This window comes from Solanum dulcamara, chromosome 9 (genome assembly GCF_947179165.1).
Source record: "Solanum dulcamara chromosome 9, daSolDulc1.2, whole genome shotgun sequence".
NCBI classification, from domain to species: Eukaryota; Viridiplantae; Streptophyta; class Magnoliopsida; order Solanales; family Solanaceae; genus Solanum; species Solanum dulcamara.
In genome coordinates, this window is record NC_077245.1 from 74,281,965 (window position 1) to 74,299,422 (window position 17,458).

The 17,458-nt window shown below is 35.4% G+C and overlaps 1 protein-coding gene across 2 annotated transcripts; it reads left to right on the plus strand.

Moving 5' to 3' along the window:
• The first annotated feature begins 1,911 nt into the window (after nucleotides 1-1,911).
• LOC129902508 (protein ENHANCED DISEASE RESISTANCE 2-like) lies at nucleotides 1,912-17,238 on the plus strand. 2 transcript variants are annotated; one of them, XM_055977778.1, is made up of 21 exons: nucleotides 1,912-2,366; nucleotides 4,315-4,389; nucleotides 4,517-4,570; nucleotides 4,648-4,713; nucleotides 4,783-4,841; nucleotides 5,284-5,414; nucleotides 6,313-6,359; nucleotides 6,436-6,533; nucleotides 12,123-12,218; nucleotides 12,298-12,362; nucleotides 12,444-12,515; nucleotides 12,841-12,987; nucleotides 13,101-13,399; nucleotides 14,060-14,123; nucleotides 14,215-14,390; nucleotides 14,889-14,990; nucleotides 15,074-15,124; nucleotides 15,217-15,360; nucleotides 16,343-16,438; nucleotides 16,702-16,803; nucleotides 16,940-17,238. In XM_055977778.1, the coding sequence occupies exons 1-21, from the start codon at nucleotides 2,211-2,213 to the stop codon at nucleotides 17,030-17,032; spliced, it is 2,193 nt and encodes a 730-aa protein (XP_055833753.1). In that variant the 5' UTR covers nucleotides 1,912-2,210; the 3' UTR covers nucleotides 17,033-17,238. The 2 variants fall into 2 exon arrangements, with proteins under 2 accessions (XP_055833753.1, XP_055833755.1); XM_055977780.1 differs by lacking the exons at nucleotides 1,912-2,366; nucleotides 4,315-4,389; nucleotides 4,517-4,570 and having other exon boundaries at nucleotides 4,787-4,841.
• The last annotated feature ends 220 nt before the right edge of the window (nucleotides 17,239-17,458 follow it).

Sequence of the window (17,458 nt, forward strand, 5' to 3'; positions counted from 1 at the left end):
TTTGATTGATGTTTGAAAAGAAAAACTCAAAATTTAAATATAATGATATTTGAAAAATTGTGTTAGTATGAAAATAAAGGTAAATTTTTTTAAGTGACTCGATTCTGTTTTGAAACTCATTAAAATTATTTTTCAAATATTAAATTCTATATTTTATATTTAAATTTAAAATAATGATTCAACTTGATAAACAATTATTTCAAATAATCTCCAAAACTTTGAATCCAAATGGAGCCTTCGGTGATTTTCTCTCTGTGGTGGCACTTTTTGTAATTTTAATTTTAAAAAAATATAATTTATGACTTTTTCCACTAAATTCTTTAATTGAAGACTTGACCCAGTGAGTTTTGCATGGTCACCTTTGCACCACTGGCTTTAGTTAATTAATTTGGACGTCCTTATATTAATTTTATATTTAAAAATAAATTAATTTTAAAAAATAAACTTAAATTAAATTACAGTTACACAAATATCTAATACTTGATTCAAATTATAAATTTTTATTTTATTTTTCTCTTAAATTTCGTATCCAATTAAATGATACCATCTAATTGAGATCGATAAAATAAACAAAAAACAAAGAAAAATATTTATCAATAAAGTCTTCTCCTTTTGGTCAATATTTTTATTTTAGTTTTGCAACGATTTGAATAAACAAAATCTGGTAATGCATATCATTTATTCACTATTCTTGACTCTTGAGTAAGTCTAAATAATTTGGACTTGATTTGACTAATCCAATATATATTTTTCTTGAATATTATAGCTTAACAACTGCTTTATTTTATTTTTCTCTTCTTTGAAAAATCAATATAGGATTTCAATCCCACGTCTGGAGCAATATATGACTCAGGTATCTCACTTACCTTTAGTTTCTCACTCGATATCGGAGTTTAAACTCAAAATTTTTGATTAAAAGTAAAAGAATTTCATTCATTATATCATAATTTTTGTTATTTTGCTAAAACTCAGATAAAACTTACACTTTATATACTGTGTTTTAATTTTGCTCGGTCTAAAACCTTTAGACTCTAGGGTTTGTCCCTAAATCTTCAGTTCATTATTATTGAAGTCGAGTCTCTCGTCGATAAATACTACATCGTCTGTCAATACCATACACTATGGTACTTCCTCTTGCTTCTTATATACCACAAATATAAATTAGTCGGATCAATGAATTTCAATACCATGCTAGTAAAATAAAAAAAATAATCAATGCAATAATAATAAAACAACAACAATAATATATTAAGTGTAATCTCATAAAGTGGGGTTTGAAAAGGATTTCTGATAGACCTTCTACTCAAAAAAAATAAATTCAAAGCAATTTCAAAAAAATAAATAATGAAAATACTAGAAACAACAAATAATAAAGAAAAAACATATAGAAACAAGATAATACTACAACAAAATAATACGATAATTAAAGTACAAAAACAATATATAGTAACAAAAATCGAATAACAAAAGACTAATACTATGACTATTCGTCTGGACGGACAACAAGACAATGCATTCATATCTACTAACCTTCTATTATAATTTGTGTCATTCAAAACCTTTTTCATCTAAGATTATTTGCTCGATAAGCTGAAACTGCGTCATTTCCTTTCTGATCATATTTTCTCAACACTTGTTCCATCTAAATTTTACTTCTCGTTGAAATAATTCACATCCAACCTATCGCACCTCTGATTATTCGTGCATCTCCTAGTCACAGTACAATAATAATAATTTTAAAATTATTATTATTGGCATACACGATTCCCAATATCTGTTCTTAACTTTAATTTGTAACTTTACAGATTCGTTTAACTACCAATCACACCTTTTCTGGAAAACCAAAAAGGGTAAAATAGTCAAATAACATTTTTCATCATTTGCCAGCCAAACTTTTGTCTCACGTATACACAAATTCAGTTTCCATTTTCTTCTTCTTCTTCAAAATACACACAGAATTGAGAAAACCAGAAAAAAAATTCTCCTTTTACACACCAAAACAGAGTAACAAATCATCTCTGATACCCCATTGAAGAATTTTCATTGGGGGTCAGAGTTTTTTTCTTTTTTTTCCACCTCTTTTGGTTCTGTTTCTGTAAAGGGTGTGTTTAAATTCACAGAATTTTTTTGTTTAACAACTGGAAATTGATAGTGGAACTTGAGATTTTAAGGGAATTGGAGTGGTGGGTCGTTGGTATTTTTGGCTGAAAATGGGTGTTTCACAGAATGATCATAGTAGGATGGAAGGTTGGTTATATCTTATTCGTTCAAATCGTTTTGGACTTCAGTATTCAAGAAAGCGGTACTTCATTCTACAGGATCAGTTTCTTAAGAGCTACAAATCTGTACCAGTTCCTGAAAATGAGGTATAATTATAATCTGGGTGTTCATATATTGTTGGATTAGTGAAATTGGATAAAACCATTTTGTTGTGTGTTTGCTGGTAATTTGGGATTTGGGATTTTTTTTGTTTTTTCCTTGTACTGATGATACGATTGAGTTTATTTTGTTTGATGAAGAATAACTTCTGATCCATTTTTTGCAATTTGATTTTCCATTCCTAGTTGGTTGTGCTGTTTTTTAAGCTTATACTAACAAGATTTGTTTTTTCTATGAGTTGCATGTTGTGGAAAATTGAAGATTATATTCAGTTTATTTGGAGCTTTGGAGTAACGGTAAAGTTGTCTTTGTGTGATGCCCTAGAAGCAGCCACTAATACTTGCGTTAGGGTAGGTTGTCTACGTCACACTCCTGGGGTACGTCCCTTCCCCGGATGCTGCCAAAACAGGACTTGTTGCTTGAACCCATAAGATATAGTTTATTACTTTATTTGTTTTGATTCCCAAAGGATTTGCATGAAGCTGGACGAGGGTTGTATAGTAAAGGACGTTTGCAAACGAACTCAGAACATCTTATGACTTACGATTTTGGCTACTATACCCTCATTCCATATCCTTGCTTTCGTTCATATTTTGCATATGATCGTTGTTTGGAAATTGGAATATCTTAGAATTTGATTTCTTAAGTTTGATACACATTAGACAGGCTAAAATTTTACTTTTTCAGCAAAGAAAGAGGATCTCAGAGAAACTTTTGCATTTTATGTCAACCTATGCTGATATTCATAATATTGGTTCACAGTCTTTCAAATACTTCCTGCTTCATTGCCAGAAAATCCTCTTGTTGGATATTATCCTAAGTGATCACTTTACTTGATTAATGAGGAATGAAAAATTCCCACGTCCTATGAGCTGAAGGTACTCACATGCTAATTTGCTCGGACTCGGGTGCGGAACTATAGGTCGGATCCTTGTGATCTAACTTCTAAGATTCGGGGGTATGGATCTAGGTACGGATACCGGTGTGGGGATTCAACTAGAAATAATTCAAATATCTAAAATTAGAGTTCAATGTCTAAATTATGAGACATTATGTGGATAACTAACATGGTATTCCAAAGAGAAAATGTTAATCAAGAGGAGAATCCCAGAAGGAGAAACAAGGAAAAAGACTGACATAGAAATTTTTATATATATATTTCATTTTCTTCAATTTCACCTTAGCTTTTGTTTTGACTATAGAAATCATATCATCGTATCTATCCCTAATTTCTTCGATGTTGATCAAAGTACCCGAAATCTTTTGACCACACCCACACCCACACCCACACCCACATGGTGTCGACATGAATGCGGCACCGAAAGTGAAGAGTCCGAGCAACTTAGTTCGCATGTTTGGAGCCCAAATGTCTGGGTACTATGGTTGATTCTCTAGAGAATAATCCTGGATTGCCTAATCCATGTGCTGAAGATACCTCGGACTCAACTACTTATCCAAAAAAAAAAAAGATAACTAGGACTCAACTGTGCACATATATCTTGATCAGTAAGTGTATCCCTTCACTAGTCTTCAGTGTACTCCTTGGGAGTCGAGTATTTTGCACTTCACACATAATCAGGACCTTACTGCTTATTGATTGGGAGATATCTGGAAGTTGGTGTGAATTGGTTGAGTATAAACTAATATTCAGTAATTTGTTGTGTTTCTGCTACCTAGCTGTATTGTAAATGGTAGATTCAGTGCATTTTAGTTTAATAAACAAATATTCAGTAATTTGTTGTGTTTCTGTACCTAGTTGTATTGTAAGTGGTAGGTTCTTTTTCCTGTGCATTTTATTCTGATATTAAAGGGTTTTGAGCTCCTTAAGTGGGAGATATGTCTGTTTATGAAGTTCTTCTGCCTTCACTTGCTGGAATTACAAATTTGCCATATTACCCGGACTCATTGCAATGTGTCGTGTGACTCTTTTGTCAGGATCCTATTAGAAGTGCAGTTGTTGATTCCTGCATTCGTGTAACAGACAACGGTAGAGAGAGCATTCAAAGAAAAGTATGATCTTCATCCCAGTTTCACTTCATGGCGGAGACGATTTTTGCTCTCGCTATATTATTCCGATTTAATGGACTTGTTTCTTTACTGAAACTTTCTGCTGAAACTTACTTCTATAATTTTCCAGGTCTTTTTCATTTTCACACTTTATAACACCTCAAATCATAATGATCAGCTGAAGGTACGGAAATCATCCCCCTCCATTTATTTTTTATTTTTCTGGGCAACAGGTGAATAAATGAAATCTATGAACGACAGTTAGGAGCAAGCAGTCCTGAGGAAGCTGCAAGGTGGATCCAGGCATTTCAGGAAGCAGCTTTAAAGGTACATACTGGTCATTATGAGCTGTTATATTGTTCCTCTTTGGTAACTCACAATAATGCGTAAATTTAGGCAGACATGAACAGAGGAAATGAAGTTGATTTTTCAAGCAGTGGTTCACAGTCTTTGAGGTACATTTAGTTGGTGCATTACCCTTTTTCTTTGCTCAGGATATAACATATAAGTAATTCGCTGCTTTTCATTTTATATGGTGGTGTTTGACCGAACATGAAGTTCAAGAAAGCAAGAAAGATTTTTGGCACATAAGAAAAGTACCCTACACATGCCATGACATATTTATGGCTATAAATCATTGGAATGTTTAAAGCTAAATAGTTTCTATAAATAGAAAGGTTCCATTTTTCTTGGAACAAACTAAAAAAGGTAAGAGTGTCATATCATGCAACATAGGAGTATAAGTTACTTTAAGGGACAGTGTCGGTTTCTTTTCTCATTGTGCAAAAATGGTTCCAATTAAGTATTACCTTTCTAGAAAAAGTTTCCAATTAAGCTCTATGATAGGACTGTAATTGTCATTATTACAATTTTTTTCCATTTTTTTTTTGCACACAGGTTAAATTGTTCCAACAAGTCTTATCGTCTGAATTCGATTGATTGGACTGTCTGTTCATCCTCAGTTACAGATGCTATGACGTCTGATGTTGTTGCACCCTCACCTTGGACAATCTTTGGTTGTGAGAATGGTAGGTTTTGATTTTATAGTTGTGTTTTGAGACGGCTGAAATTACATTTGTAATTCCTACTTCATGGACCAATTCACATCTGCTTAGGAAATTTTGGAACTATTTAATGTGGATTGATGAAGTATATTTTGCAATTTAGCTTCTTGAGGGTGTCAGTTTATAGTTTCTTTTAACTTATGTGTTCAAGTCATGCTTTATTAGTGTAAAGATATGGTACTTGGGTCTAACACAACCCCAAAAGTTAGCTCCTGAAGCGAGGATTGTCCAAGTCTATATAAGGAGACCACCAGTCCATTACCCAACCAATGTGGGGCTTACTCTAACACCCTCTTTTACGCCTAGGCCCAACTGGAGCGTGGACCAGGAGCCCAAATAGGAATGGACCTGGCTCTGATACCAATGTAAAGATATGGCACCTGGGCCCAACTCAACCCCAAAAGTTAGCTCATGAGGGGAGGATTGCCCAAGTTCATATAAGGAGACCACCAGTCTATTCCCCAACCAATGTGGGACTTACTCTAACACCCTCTTTTATGCCTAGGCCCAACTGGAGCGTGGACCAGGAGCCCAAATAGGGATGGACCTGGCTCTGATACCAATGTAAAGATATGGCACCTGGGCCCAACTCAACCCCAAAAGTTAGCTCATGAGGGGAGGATTGCCCAAGTTCATATAAGGAGACCACCAGTCTATTCCCCAACCAATGTGGGACTTTTTACCCACTCTAACAATTAGCCTTATTTCAATATTAGTTTTTGGCGAATAAAAATTTATATAGACATCCTTGAATGGTTCCTTTGTATTTGATATTATGTTGTTTCTTTGATAGTCAAGTGGTCTATCTCATCTCCTTTCATAATTCTTTTTGCCAATTGTCTTGAATCACTTGTGCATGCAGGACTTAGGCTCTTTAAGGAAGCTAAAGATAGGGAATCTCTTGGAAAGGTAAGTGATGTTCTCCAGCTCCTATGGCAGTAAATATATGCATCTAATGCTGCGGAACTTGTTCTATGTTTTGCAGTGGGATGATCACCCCGCGATAATGGCTGTTGGAGTAGTCAATGGAACTTCTGAGGCCATTTTCCAGACACTCATGTCACTTGGTCCTTCAAGATCAGAGTAAGTTGCGAAGTCCATGTCAGTTTTTTTATAGGAAGACTTCACTGCTAGTAGTTTTTTTATCTGTTGACAGAAATATAATTAAAACTTGACGAAAGCAATCTCAGAAAACATGTGCTTAAGAATATAGATACATTTTTAGCCAGTAACCATGTCTTCTGCACTTTAGATGGTTCTTCCCCATGGTTGTTAAATCAGGATTCAATGTGAGCACAAAAATGAATTTTTTTTCATAGTTTGTTCATTCAGGATTCAACTTGAGAACTGTAATCTGAGTTTTGTGATCATACAAATTAAGAATTACGCAATAATTTTTGGGTAAAGTAAAAGTGTACACAGGTAAAATGGAATGAATACCAAACTTCTGTATGATTCAAGTAATCTGAAAGCAATTTATTGACTCTCAAAATTTGAAATTTGTTGTTTGGATACTAATATAAATTTAACACCAAGTAAACAAGAAAGTGAATCAAGAAATAGAAGTTTTCCACTTCACCATAACTGGTATAGAAGTCACAAGCACAGTAGATGTTATCCACACTTGAAATTGTCTGGACAAATCATCACTTAAATCATGTTGAAGAAAGCAGCACTTTTTGAATTGGGATTGGAGATTGAAATAGATAGTTATGAAGAGAGAAGAGTCAAAGAAACTGATGGTTCTTCTTAATTTTCTAGGGATAAAAGCCCAAATAACATATTCAAGGTTAAACCACAAAGAAGATATTGAAATTGAGCAAGTCCTGAAATGGAATTGAATCACATCAATCATGCAATAACATTTCGTTGTCAGTTTGTATTATAAGCTGTTTAGCTGAGATTATTTTGTTAGGATTTTTAGAGAAGGATCGAGTCACTGGACGATGAACAGGAAAATCTAAATCAATTGACTTCGACTTTCCCTTGCTTTTGTTTGAATTCCTAGATCGACCTATTTTGTATATAAATTTAGCTCGTTGAAGGGAGGCTGATACCTTAGAGTTCAATAGAAGAGAGAACTCTGATCTCTTGTTTTTTTGGTTAAAATACGACTTACTGATTTATTCCTCAAAACCCCCTTTAAATAGGAGTCTAATTACAGCAATAGAAAGTCCAATCCTTATGAAAGTAGGAAACCTCAGTCCTATTTCAAACTAATAACTATAGCTAAACCTAATCCTTATAAGGCTATTAAACATAAATCCTATTCTAAAATAATAAAGAAAGCTACTAAATATATAATTAAATACTTAATTTATTGCTTTCAACGCATCCACAACGTTACCCCCCTCACGTTGAAAGAGTTTGTCCTCAAGCTCGAATTTCACGGCAATCATCGAGAACTTCTGGAATAGCGTTGTCAGCTAAATCATCCAATTCCATCTAGAAAAGTTGTTTACACTGGTGAGTGGCTGAATATTGTTCGTCACAATTATAGCATAAGCCCTTAGCTCTTCTCTCTGCAATTTCTGTGCGAGTTAATCGCTTGACAAAAGGGATTTGATTGCTGCACTGGGCATTAGCCGAGGTACTTGAACTGACTAAACTAGCGGCAGATTTTGCCGAGGTTGTTGCGCTGCCAAGACTTGTCTGAGGCTGCTGCCCGTGAATATTACTTACTTTTTGCAGTTGTTGCTTTTGTTCTAAAGCCCTGGCTACACTCATAGCCGTCAATAAGTCAGGTGGTTTGAGCAATTGCACGTCCAATTTGATTGAATTATCCAACCCTGCCATAAATATTCCCACGTGCAAGTGTTCTGGAATAAGCTCATCAGCCTTAGCCAACTTTTCTTGAAATTGTCGTTGATAAACTTCAATTGTACCAGTTTGTCGAAGCGTGACCAATTAACCCACCGGGTTGCTACTTTCGAAGATTCAAATCGCTGGAAACATCGTTTCTGAAAGTCTTCCCAACCCAGTGGGCCCTTCGTCCGTTTAAGTTGATAATACCATAATTGTGCTTCTCCCAAGGTGAAACCCAGCCACTCCAACCTTTTCAGCCTATGTTGTATGTTGATTTTCAAAAAATTGCTCACAACGATGTGCCCAAATTAATGGGTCATTGGTGCCATCATAAGTAGGCAAATCCATCCTTGCATACCTTGGTATTGTCGAATTGGAATTACCACTAGTTTGATGATTCTGATCAGCCAGTTGAATAGGCACTGTATTGCCTCTAGTAGCTGGATTTATTGATCTACCTGTTGCCGAGGCGCTACTAGATTCTGTCCCGTGGACTGCTGGTTTGTATAGCCAATTCCCAAGCTAGAAAATTGTTCTTGACTGACTTGGACAATTCTTTCGCTGAGACGTTCCATCGCTGCGGATTTAGAGTCCATTAGTGTTTCTGTAATCACACGTTCTTCTTGAAACCTGAAATTGATCTCATCGTCCATTGTGTTAGGCTCTGATACCAAGTTGTTAGGATTTTTAGAGAAGGATCGAGTCACAGGAAAATTTAAATCAATTGACTTTGACTTTCCTTTGCTTTTGTTCGAATTCCTAGATCGACCTATTTTGTATATAAATTCAGCTCGTTGAAGGAATGCTGAAACCTTAGAGTTCAATGGAAGAGATAACACTGATCTCTTGTTTTTTGGTTAAATATGACTTACTGATTTATTCCTCAAAAATCCCTTTAAATAGGAGTCTAATTACAGCAATAGAAAGTCTAATCCTTATGAATGTCGGAAACCTAAGTCCTATTCCAAACTAATAACTATAGCTAGACCTAATCCTTATAAGGCTATTAAACATAAATCCTATTCTAAAATAATAAAGAAAGCTACTAAATATATAATTAAATACTTAATTTATTGCTTTCAACGCATCCACAACAAATTTCTTCTCTGAAAATTTAAGTGAATTGGGAATCATATACTGCTCTTTTTCTTTTTTCCTTTTTTTTTTTTTTTGGGGGTGGGTGGGGTGGTAATGACTGCTGAAAAGGGTGCAGTTGAAAAGATATAGAGCAGGGGCTGTGCTTGTTTGACTAGGGTATCTTGCTTTATGAATGTGATATACTTCAAAATTGTTTGGTTCACAGACAGTCAGTTGATTTTTGAAGCCTTGAAGTGGACATGCTTCCTTGTATAAGCAATACCAGTGAAGCATCTTTATCCTATCATGTATATAACTACACTTCTTTAGAATATCGAATGGTGTACCTTGTTATTCTCCGGGAAAGGGAAGTACTTCCCTTCCCTTTTTGATATTTATGAAATGGAGCAGTTGTTCTTTTCAGTGACTAGTATTTGGACACATGTGTCCCATGCAAGAGTGTTTGGATTATTTCAGTAAAAATGCAGAAGTTGTATGCCATTTTCTATCTTGGATGTTCCTTTAGTAGCTTTAAAACCCTGGCTTTCTTTTTAAACCTTTCACATTTTCTCTCTACTTCAACCAATGTTATTGTAATCCATTAAGTTTTCTTAACTATGATCCACATGGTTGAATAGTTAATTCGTAGGAGTGTAAACTACTAAAACTAATTATACGATAAGTAAGAACTAAGAAGATATAAAGGGTAAACGATCATGCACGAGAGGGGCAGAGAGTTATGTTCTCTCTAGACAAAAACAACTCAAATGCAATAATTTAACAAATATATCCTCAACAAGAAAAAAACAATTTAGGAAAAAGGGCACCCAAGGACGTGGCCTAGTGGTCAATGAGGTAGGTTGAGAACCATGAGGTCTCAGGTTCAAATCCCAACGGAGACGAAAAACACTAAGTGATTTATTTCCATCTGTCCTAACCTTGGTAGACAGAGTTACTTGGTATGTGTTGCTGGTGGGAGGTGACATGTATCCCGTGGAACTAGTCGAGGTGCGTGCAAGCTGGTCCGGCCACCACGGTTAAAAAAGAAATAGTTTAGGGAAAAGGAAAAAACTAAACCAAGGAAAAAGTTCTACTTACCTATCTAGTGCATATGTTCACCAAATTAAAAGAACAATAATCTTTGATGAATAAAGGAAATTTACCAAATTATAATATTTCACTTAAAGAAAAAGCAAATAGAAAATGGTAAAATAGATTTTAGTGTCAATTGAATATTGTGCACTTCTATAATTTGACACAGAATATCACAAGACCATATATGAATTGTAGAGCATGTGAAAATATAGTACATCTATTAAATTATTGTTGAAAAGCTAAAATGAGGTAAAGTACAAAATGAAAGAGCTTACCATGTATAAATAAAGAATAAGATAATTTGTACAGAATATAAAGACCTTACCAAATGTATAGCTGTATGTATTTTAGTATATAATTCTTTTTTTTGTATATTTAATTTGTTTGTATAGTCATATATTTTTCGTAACTCTATCTTACTTTTCAGAATTGAATAAAGGAAGATAGTAAAAGATAAGATAATTTCAATTAACTGAAAGATCCATCTTAGCCAACTCTACACATAGAACAAACTAAATGAATTATTCTTTTCAAATTGATTTTTCATCGACTCGGTATATGAATCTTTGTTTTTCTTGTAGTTTTCCCCTCCTTTTGCGCTTTGTTTCTTTTCTATTTCCTCGTTACTCCATGATTACTTCCACATTATGCCTGTAGTTTGCATTTAATATTCTCCTAATTTTATGGAAAACTCCTTAATTCAATGAAAAAAGGGAGAGAAGATAAAAGGTAAAAAACATCCACACACTTATGGAGCTTTCATTTCGTTTCTTTTCCATTTTGATGCTTAGAGATTGAAGTATTAGGAAAAGGGGTTTAGTTTCCAAATTATGAATTTGATTATTAAACCGCCACATATAAGCTAGGTAAATCACTAAAGTAGTAAAGTCCCCCTTTTCTTTTTCCTTCAATTTTTTTTTGATAACCATGATGTCCGAGCCAGCTTGCACGGACCTTGACTAATTCCACGAGATACCTTGCCACCTCCCATCAGGTCCACCAAGGCTAGAACAACTAGGAAGAAATCACCTAATGTTTTGTCTTTACTGAATTGGAACCTGTGACCTCATGGTGCTCAACTCACTTTATTAGCCACTAGGCCACCCAAGTGCAAAAAAACACATGACATTAAGTTAAATTTATTTGCTTTTTTATAGATTCAATCGCCTGCTGATGCTTATATTATGGGCTTGTGTTAGATAAGGGCCTCAAAGGCGAAGTGAGGTGTTAACCATGAAATCTTGGAGTAGTAGTTATTGTGTGTATAACTAGTAGACTGGACATATTCTTTAAATATTAAAGATCAGAGGAATATAATAAACATTGAAAGCATTTTTTAAAGCATAAAAAGTAAAAACATCAATAATTATTCTTTTCAAGGTGAACATTTTCTTTTGAGATATGCAGAAGAGTTGTATGAGTTTCTGCATGGGCACCTTTAGTTATAAAGCTTTCTATTGTGCTCACTACTTAATATAGATCATATAAGCGTTTAGAGGTCAAGTAGATTGCACAACGTATACTATCCCAAAAAGAAATTTTTATAGGCAGTTTACATGGTTTCAGTGTAGAGAGCTGGACAAGAGATGGCCTTTTACAATTTATCATCTGCAAGTTCTTTAAACTGTAGTGATATACTTATCTTGTTGATTCCTCTTATGTTGTGACTGAAATATATTGTGCTTTGTGTTGCAGATGGGATTTCTGTTTCTACAAGGGCAGTGTGATTGAACATCTTGATGGTCACACTGATATAGTTCATAAGCTTTTAAATCGGGATTGGCTACCTTGGTATGTATGGTTCATATTTCAACTCTGGAAAAGTTTATTGGTCCTGTCCTAGAGTTATAATTGACATAAGACTTTGCAGGGGTATGACTAGAAGAGATCTTCTTTTGCAGCGTTATTGGAGAAGGGAGGACGATGGGACCTACGGTACCAAATCTATTGAGGATTGGTCTATAGCTACTTCTTAGAAAGCTAGATCCACCATAACCAATTGTTTCTTTCTTGCAGTTATTCTGTACCATTCAGTGTTTCACCGGAAGTGTGCAGCTCAACAGGGCTACGTTCGTGCCTGCCTTAAAAGTAATGTATGCCTGCAAAGTAGAGTTAGTATAAGCACATGTATTTTTTGATAAAAGAAGCACATGGTTTTCTGTTATCACTGTTATGAACCAGATGTTTTATTTGGATCAGGAATGAACTACAAACTAAAATTACTTCTGTGCTTAGATGCCAGAGTTTCTAGTACATTATGCATGTTGAGTTGTTGATGTAGATTTGTCATAACACTGAACCAGCCACATGCTTCTTCTACTATTTTATTCCCCAAGACTACTCTAACAGCTCTGCATGTTCTCTGCCTTTAAATTGGGAGTCATACAAATTGACATCCCCTAAATCCTTGCAGGTGGAGGATATGTTATATCACCTGTGAATCAAGGGAAGGGATCAGTAGTCAAGCATATGCTTGCTATCGACTGGAAATTCTGGAAGTCATATGTACGAACATCTGCAGCAAAATCTATAACAATACGCATGCTAGGAAAACTCGCTGGTGTGCTCTCTATGTGGTTTCTCTTTCTGTCAAATTCATCAGTTGATTTGTCCAAATTTGCATATTTTGACATTTACCGGACACAATTAGACTATTTTCCACTGCATTTGCAGCTTTGCGGGAGCTTTTCAGTGCAAAAATAGGAAATTACTTGCCCTCTGATGTCTCAGGGGAGCTGATCAAAAGCAAAAGATTGTGTGAAGTTGAAGAAGAAATTAAGCTTGAAGTGCGAACCCGGTTAGAAAATGGAAAGAATGTAGCAGATTTGGAGGAAGAAGCAGTTAAAACACCTTCAAGCTTGATGGGTTTAAACGATGCGGCAGATGAGTTCTTTGATGTCTCTGAGCCACTGGATTATGACCAATCAGAAAATGGCTGGTCTTCTGATTTTGGACCTGAGACATACTCTCAGGTATTACCTAGTTAAACCATAAGCTCAGTGAATTGCTGTATAAACAGGCAGCATCCTACAAAATCAGGAGTCTGCACGAGACATGTCTTCCATTGTGAAATCATGTTTGTTGATTGCCTTCTAGTATCGAATGAATACACTTTGATTCAATTGATTCTCTACCTAACTTAGAGCTTCATGTTTGTTTCTGTCTTCTAACAGTAAGAATCTTTAACCTGGTCTGGGGTATATAGACTGACCTAAGGATATATGTAATATCTCAAGAAGCTCCAGATCTTAGTTCCTAATGTTGTTAATACATCTTCATTTTTTCAACACCCACCTGAAAGAATTATATTTTCTACCGTGCTCCCTCCATCGGATTTTGTGTGAGTGTTTGACCATACACAGAGTTTAAGAAAGAAACACAAATTTTTGATACTTATGGTCTAAAATAGGCTGTAGACATTTGTGTGGCTATAGAATCATATCATTAAGGGTCACTGGAGGACAAACTAAAAAGGGAAGTTTGTCAAATAAAATAGGACAGGGCAGTATATTTTCATCAAAACCTAAATCCTCTGATTTGTTTTTTCTTTCCATCGTCTGGTTGCAGATCTATTCTTTATGGATATGTTTCTTCGTATCTCCTCATTTGTATGCTCGTTTTTGACTATACAGGATGCGCGTCATCCCAAATTGTCAACTGCTGCAGTTTTCGTGAAGAGGCTGCATGATCTTGCAGGCATGTTTGATGCTTGTTGCTATGTTAGAAAACTTGATTAAAATCTGCATGTTGAAGTTCTAAGGACAGAAGATTTCTCTTAATGCTGCAGTTCAGAAGAAGGGTTATGTAGATCTGCATGAAATGGCAAAGGAAGATACATCATTTTGCCACTACGGATCCACTCTACCAAAAGATTCAACCTGTAATTTGCCTTGCAGTTGGACTGAAACAGATCCTTCTACTTTTCTTATTCGTGGAGAGACCTACCTAGATGATCGTAAGAAGGTGAAGTCTCGTTGTTGATTCAGCTTTCATGCTTAGCTTATTATAAACATGTCCGGGTTCAATTTTTGTGTTGTCTTATCATTGACTGATCTGGGTATTTTGGAATGGTTCCCATTGTTTTATTGACATCTACTGTTTGGTTTCTGACTAAAGATTAAGGTCTGATAGTTACCTTCTAATCATTACATGGTAACATCATGCAGAACATGCTATACCTCAAGTCACAGCCAAAAGTTAGTCAATCTGTATGAAAGATAATTATTTTCATGTTTTTGAAACATGTGCAAATTGGCCTAATGGTAAAGAAACTCTAGGTAGAGATCTTGAAAATCCTGCATGCTTCTTGGCTAGGTGTCTGCTATGCTGGAGAGCATGTGGGATTTCTGATGTTCTTGTCTTGTTAATGTTAAAAGATTCTTTAAGTATGCTACTGTATTTCAGAATCTAGATACTTTTCGTGTTGTCATGCCGTTTAATCATTATATGTCTCTTATGCAGAACAAGGCTAAAGGCACTTTGATGCAAATGGTGGGTGCGGATTGGTTGAAGTCTGACAAACGAGAAGATGATCTTGGTGGTCGACCTGGGGGAATTGTTCAGGTTTCTTCTGTTATTCAATGAAAATACACTGATCATATTGTTTAATGCCTATGAGCCTACTGCTCAATATCTCTTCTCTGCAGAAATATGCAGCAAAGGGTGGTCCAGAATTCTTCTTCATTGTGAACATACAGGTATGCAATCTCTTGTTTCCTTCATATACTTTGATTTCCTATAAAGCTGCTACCCAAATGCTTCATTTTGATGGCTTGTCACTTGTATTCAGGTCCCAGGTTTAACAACATACACTCTCACTCTCTACTATATGATGGATACCCCTTTAGAGGATTCACCTTTGCTGGAGAGTTTTGTCAAAGGAGATGATGCTTATAGAAACTCGAGGTTCAAGCTCATACCATACATATCCAAGGTTTGGTTTGCTAATTGGAAATGGACAAAATTACTTTCCGTATAAGGTTTAACATAATTTTACTGTGAGTTGCTTAGTCCATTTAGCAAAAGGTTATGGCACATCTACATTCATGTAGCATGTGCACTGGTCCATATGATTACACTTCTCTTCTGTTCCTTCTCATCTATTAAGCATTATGGTAGGTAGTGTGCTCATGTTTTAGCAAAAGCTAAATGTCATTTTTGATTTATTTTTTTAGCAGATAGGTTTTCATAGAGATTTTTCTTTTGAGCCGAGGGTCTATTGGAAATAGCCTCTCTACCCCATAAAGGTAGGGATAAGGTCTACGTACATCCTGGGATTGCACTGGGTTTGTTGTTGTTGAAGATTTTCATAAAGATGTTAAAAGGCAATCAACATTATGTTACCCACAACTTCGTCCTCATTCTAAGAAAATGATCAGCAACTTTGAAAGAAACAGAAACCCGTTTAAATGGGTTCTTATTTTTCGTGGGAACTCTTTAAGCAAGCAAATTTAATACCCTCTCTATTCCACTAAAAAGATGCACTTTCAGTTTCCCAAGGGCTCAAATTGAGTAAATCTACAACTAGATCCCCAATTGATTAATTTGTTTTCTGCAAATGTAACTATACCTAGAAACAACAGTAATGAAAATTAACAACGGCAAATCTTTCAATTTCAAGGGTATATTTATATGAGAAAGGATCATGGCCAAAGAAATTCTTTTCGGGCCTAGAGAAATGCAGAAAGGTTGTCTAGGAAGACACAAGGATGTTGCATGCTTATGTTATTATTCAGAAACCCATGTATCTTTAGAGTCTTGTTTTCCATGCAGAAGATTGTAATTTGTTATGGTAGTTATTCACGTTTTGGTTCTACGGTGTTCTTTTGTTAGCATTTCTGTAGGTACTTTGAACATATGTCATCCATTTCTGTCTTAGCTGTTGGGATACTTTGACTTGAGCATTCACTTTTCAGGGATCATGGATAGTCAAGCAGAGTGTTGGGAAGAAAGCTTGTCTTATTGGTCAAGCGCTAGAAATTAATTATTTTCGTGGAAAGAACTACATAGAGGTAAAGTACCAGAGTATTTTGGCACTAAATGATGCACAGTGTTGTCCTAATGTTAGGAACTGATCCTCACTGCAGTTAAACATTCACAGTTTAAGGATTTGTAAAAATTACCACTGTGGTAAATGTTGAACAGTTTTTGCCTCTTGGGAAAAAATGGTAGTATGCTATATCTTGTTAACTATCTTAAGAAGTATAAGTGGAACCCGAAACTAATATTGACGGAAATCACTATGTGAACCTGAAGAGTTTTGTTGTAATTTCAGCTTGGTATTGATATTGGCTCATCTACTGTGGCAAGAGGTGTTGTCAGCCTTGTTGTTGGTTACCTAAACAATCTAGTCATTGAGATGGCCTTTCTTGTCCAGGTAAAATTCCATGTCCTTATTCCCCATATAGACTGACAGTTTAACTCGTGATCTGTATTCTATCAATTTGCAACTTGTTATGATCATTTTGTTGATATGAATTTTACTAAAGCACAGTGACTGTCTTTCTCCACAGGCTAACACGCCCGAAGAACTCCCTGAATATCTTCTAGGTACCTGCCGTCTTAACCATCTGGACGTTTCTAAAGCTGTGCAAGTGAAACCTTGATCTTTGTATAATCTCAGTTGGTTTCTAAACATTCAAGTGTATTTTAGGTTAGTCCATATGCTTACAGGAAGGTAGGGGTATTCATTTGCACAGGAAACATGAATGACCAACATAAAACTGCAAAACTTCTTGTAAAGTGACTAGTGAATGTCCAATTCATTGATTCAATCAAAAGCCACACCAGCATAGTGCTGCATTTAGTGTAATTTGTACAGCCAACAAAATTGTACATTGGCGTAATTGGTAAAGTTGTTGCCATACGACTTGGTGGTCACGGGTTCGAACTGTGGAAAAACAGTATCCTGCAGAAATGTAGGGTAAGTTGCGTATAATAGACACCTGTGATCCAATTCTTTCCTGGCTGGAGTATAGTGTACCGGCTTTCCTTTTTGTATAGTCAACAAAAGTGTGCTGTTTCTAGTTATT

What these genes read in the sequence shown, in the direction of transcription:
- LOC129902508 (XM_055977778.1), top strand. Translation starts at nt 2,211, where the DNA reads ATGGGTGTTTCACAGAATGATCATAGTAGGATGGAAGGTTGGTTATAT. An exon ending in CTTGGTCCTTCAAGATCAGA is followed by an intron (nt 6,534 to 12,122) that starts GTAAGTTGCGAA and finishes TTTGTGTTGCAG; the next exon opens with ATGGGATTTCTGTTTCTACA. An exon ending in GGAGGACGATGGGACCTACG is followed by an intron (nt 12,363 to 12,443) that starts GTACCAAATCTA and finishes TCTTTCTTGCAG; the next exon opens with TTATTCTGTACCATTCAGTG.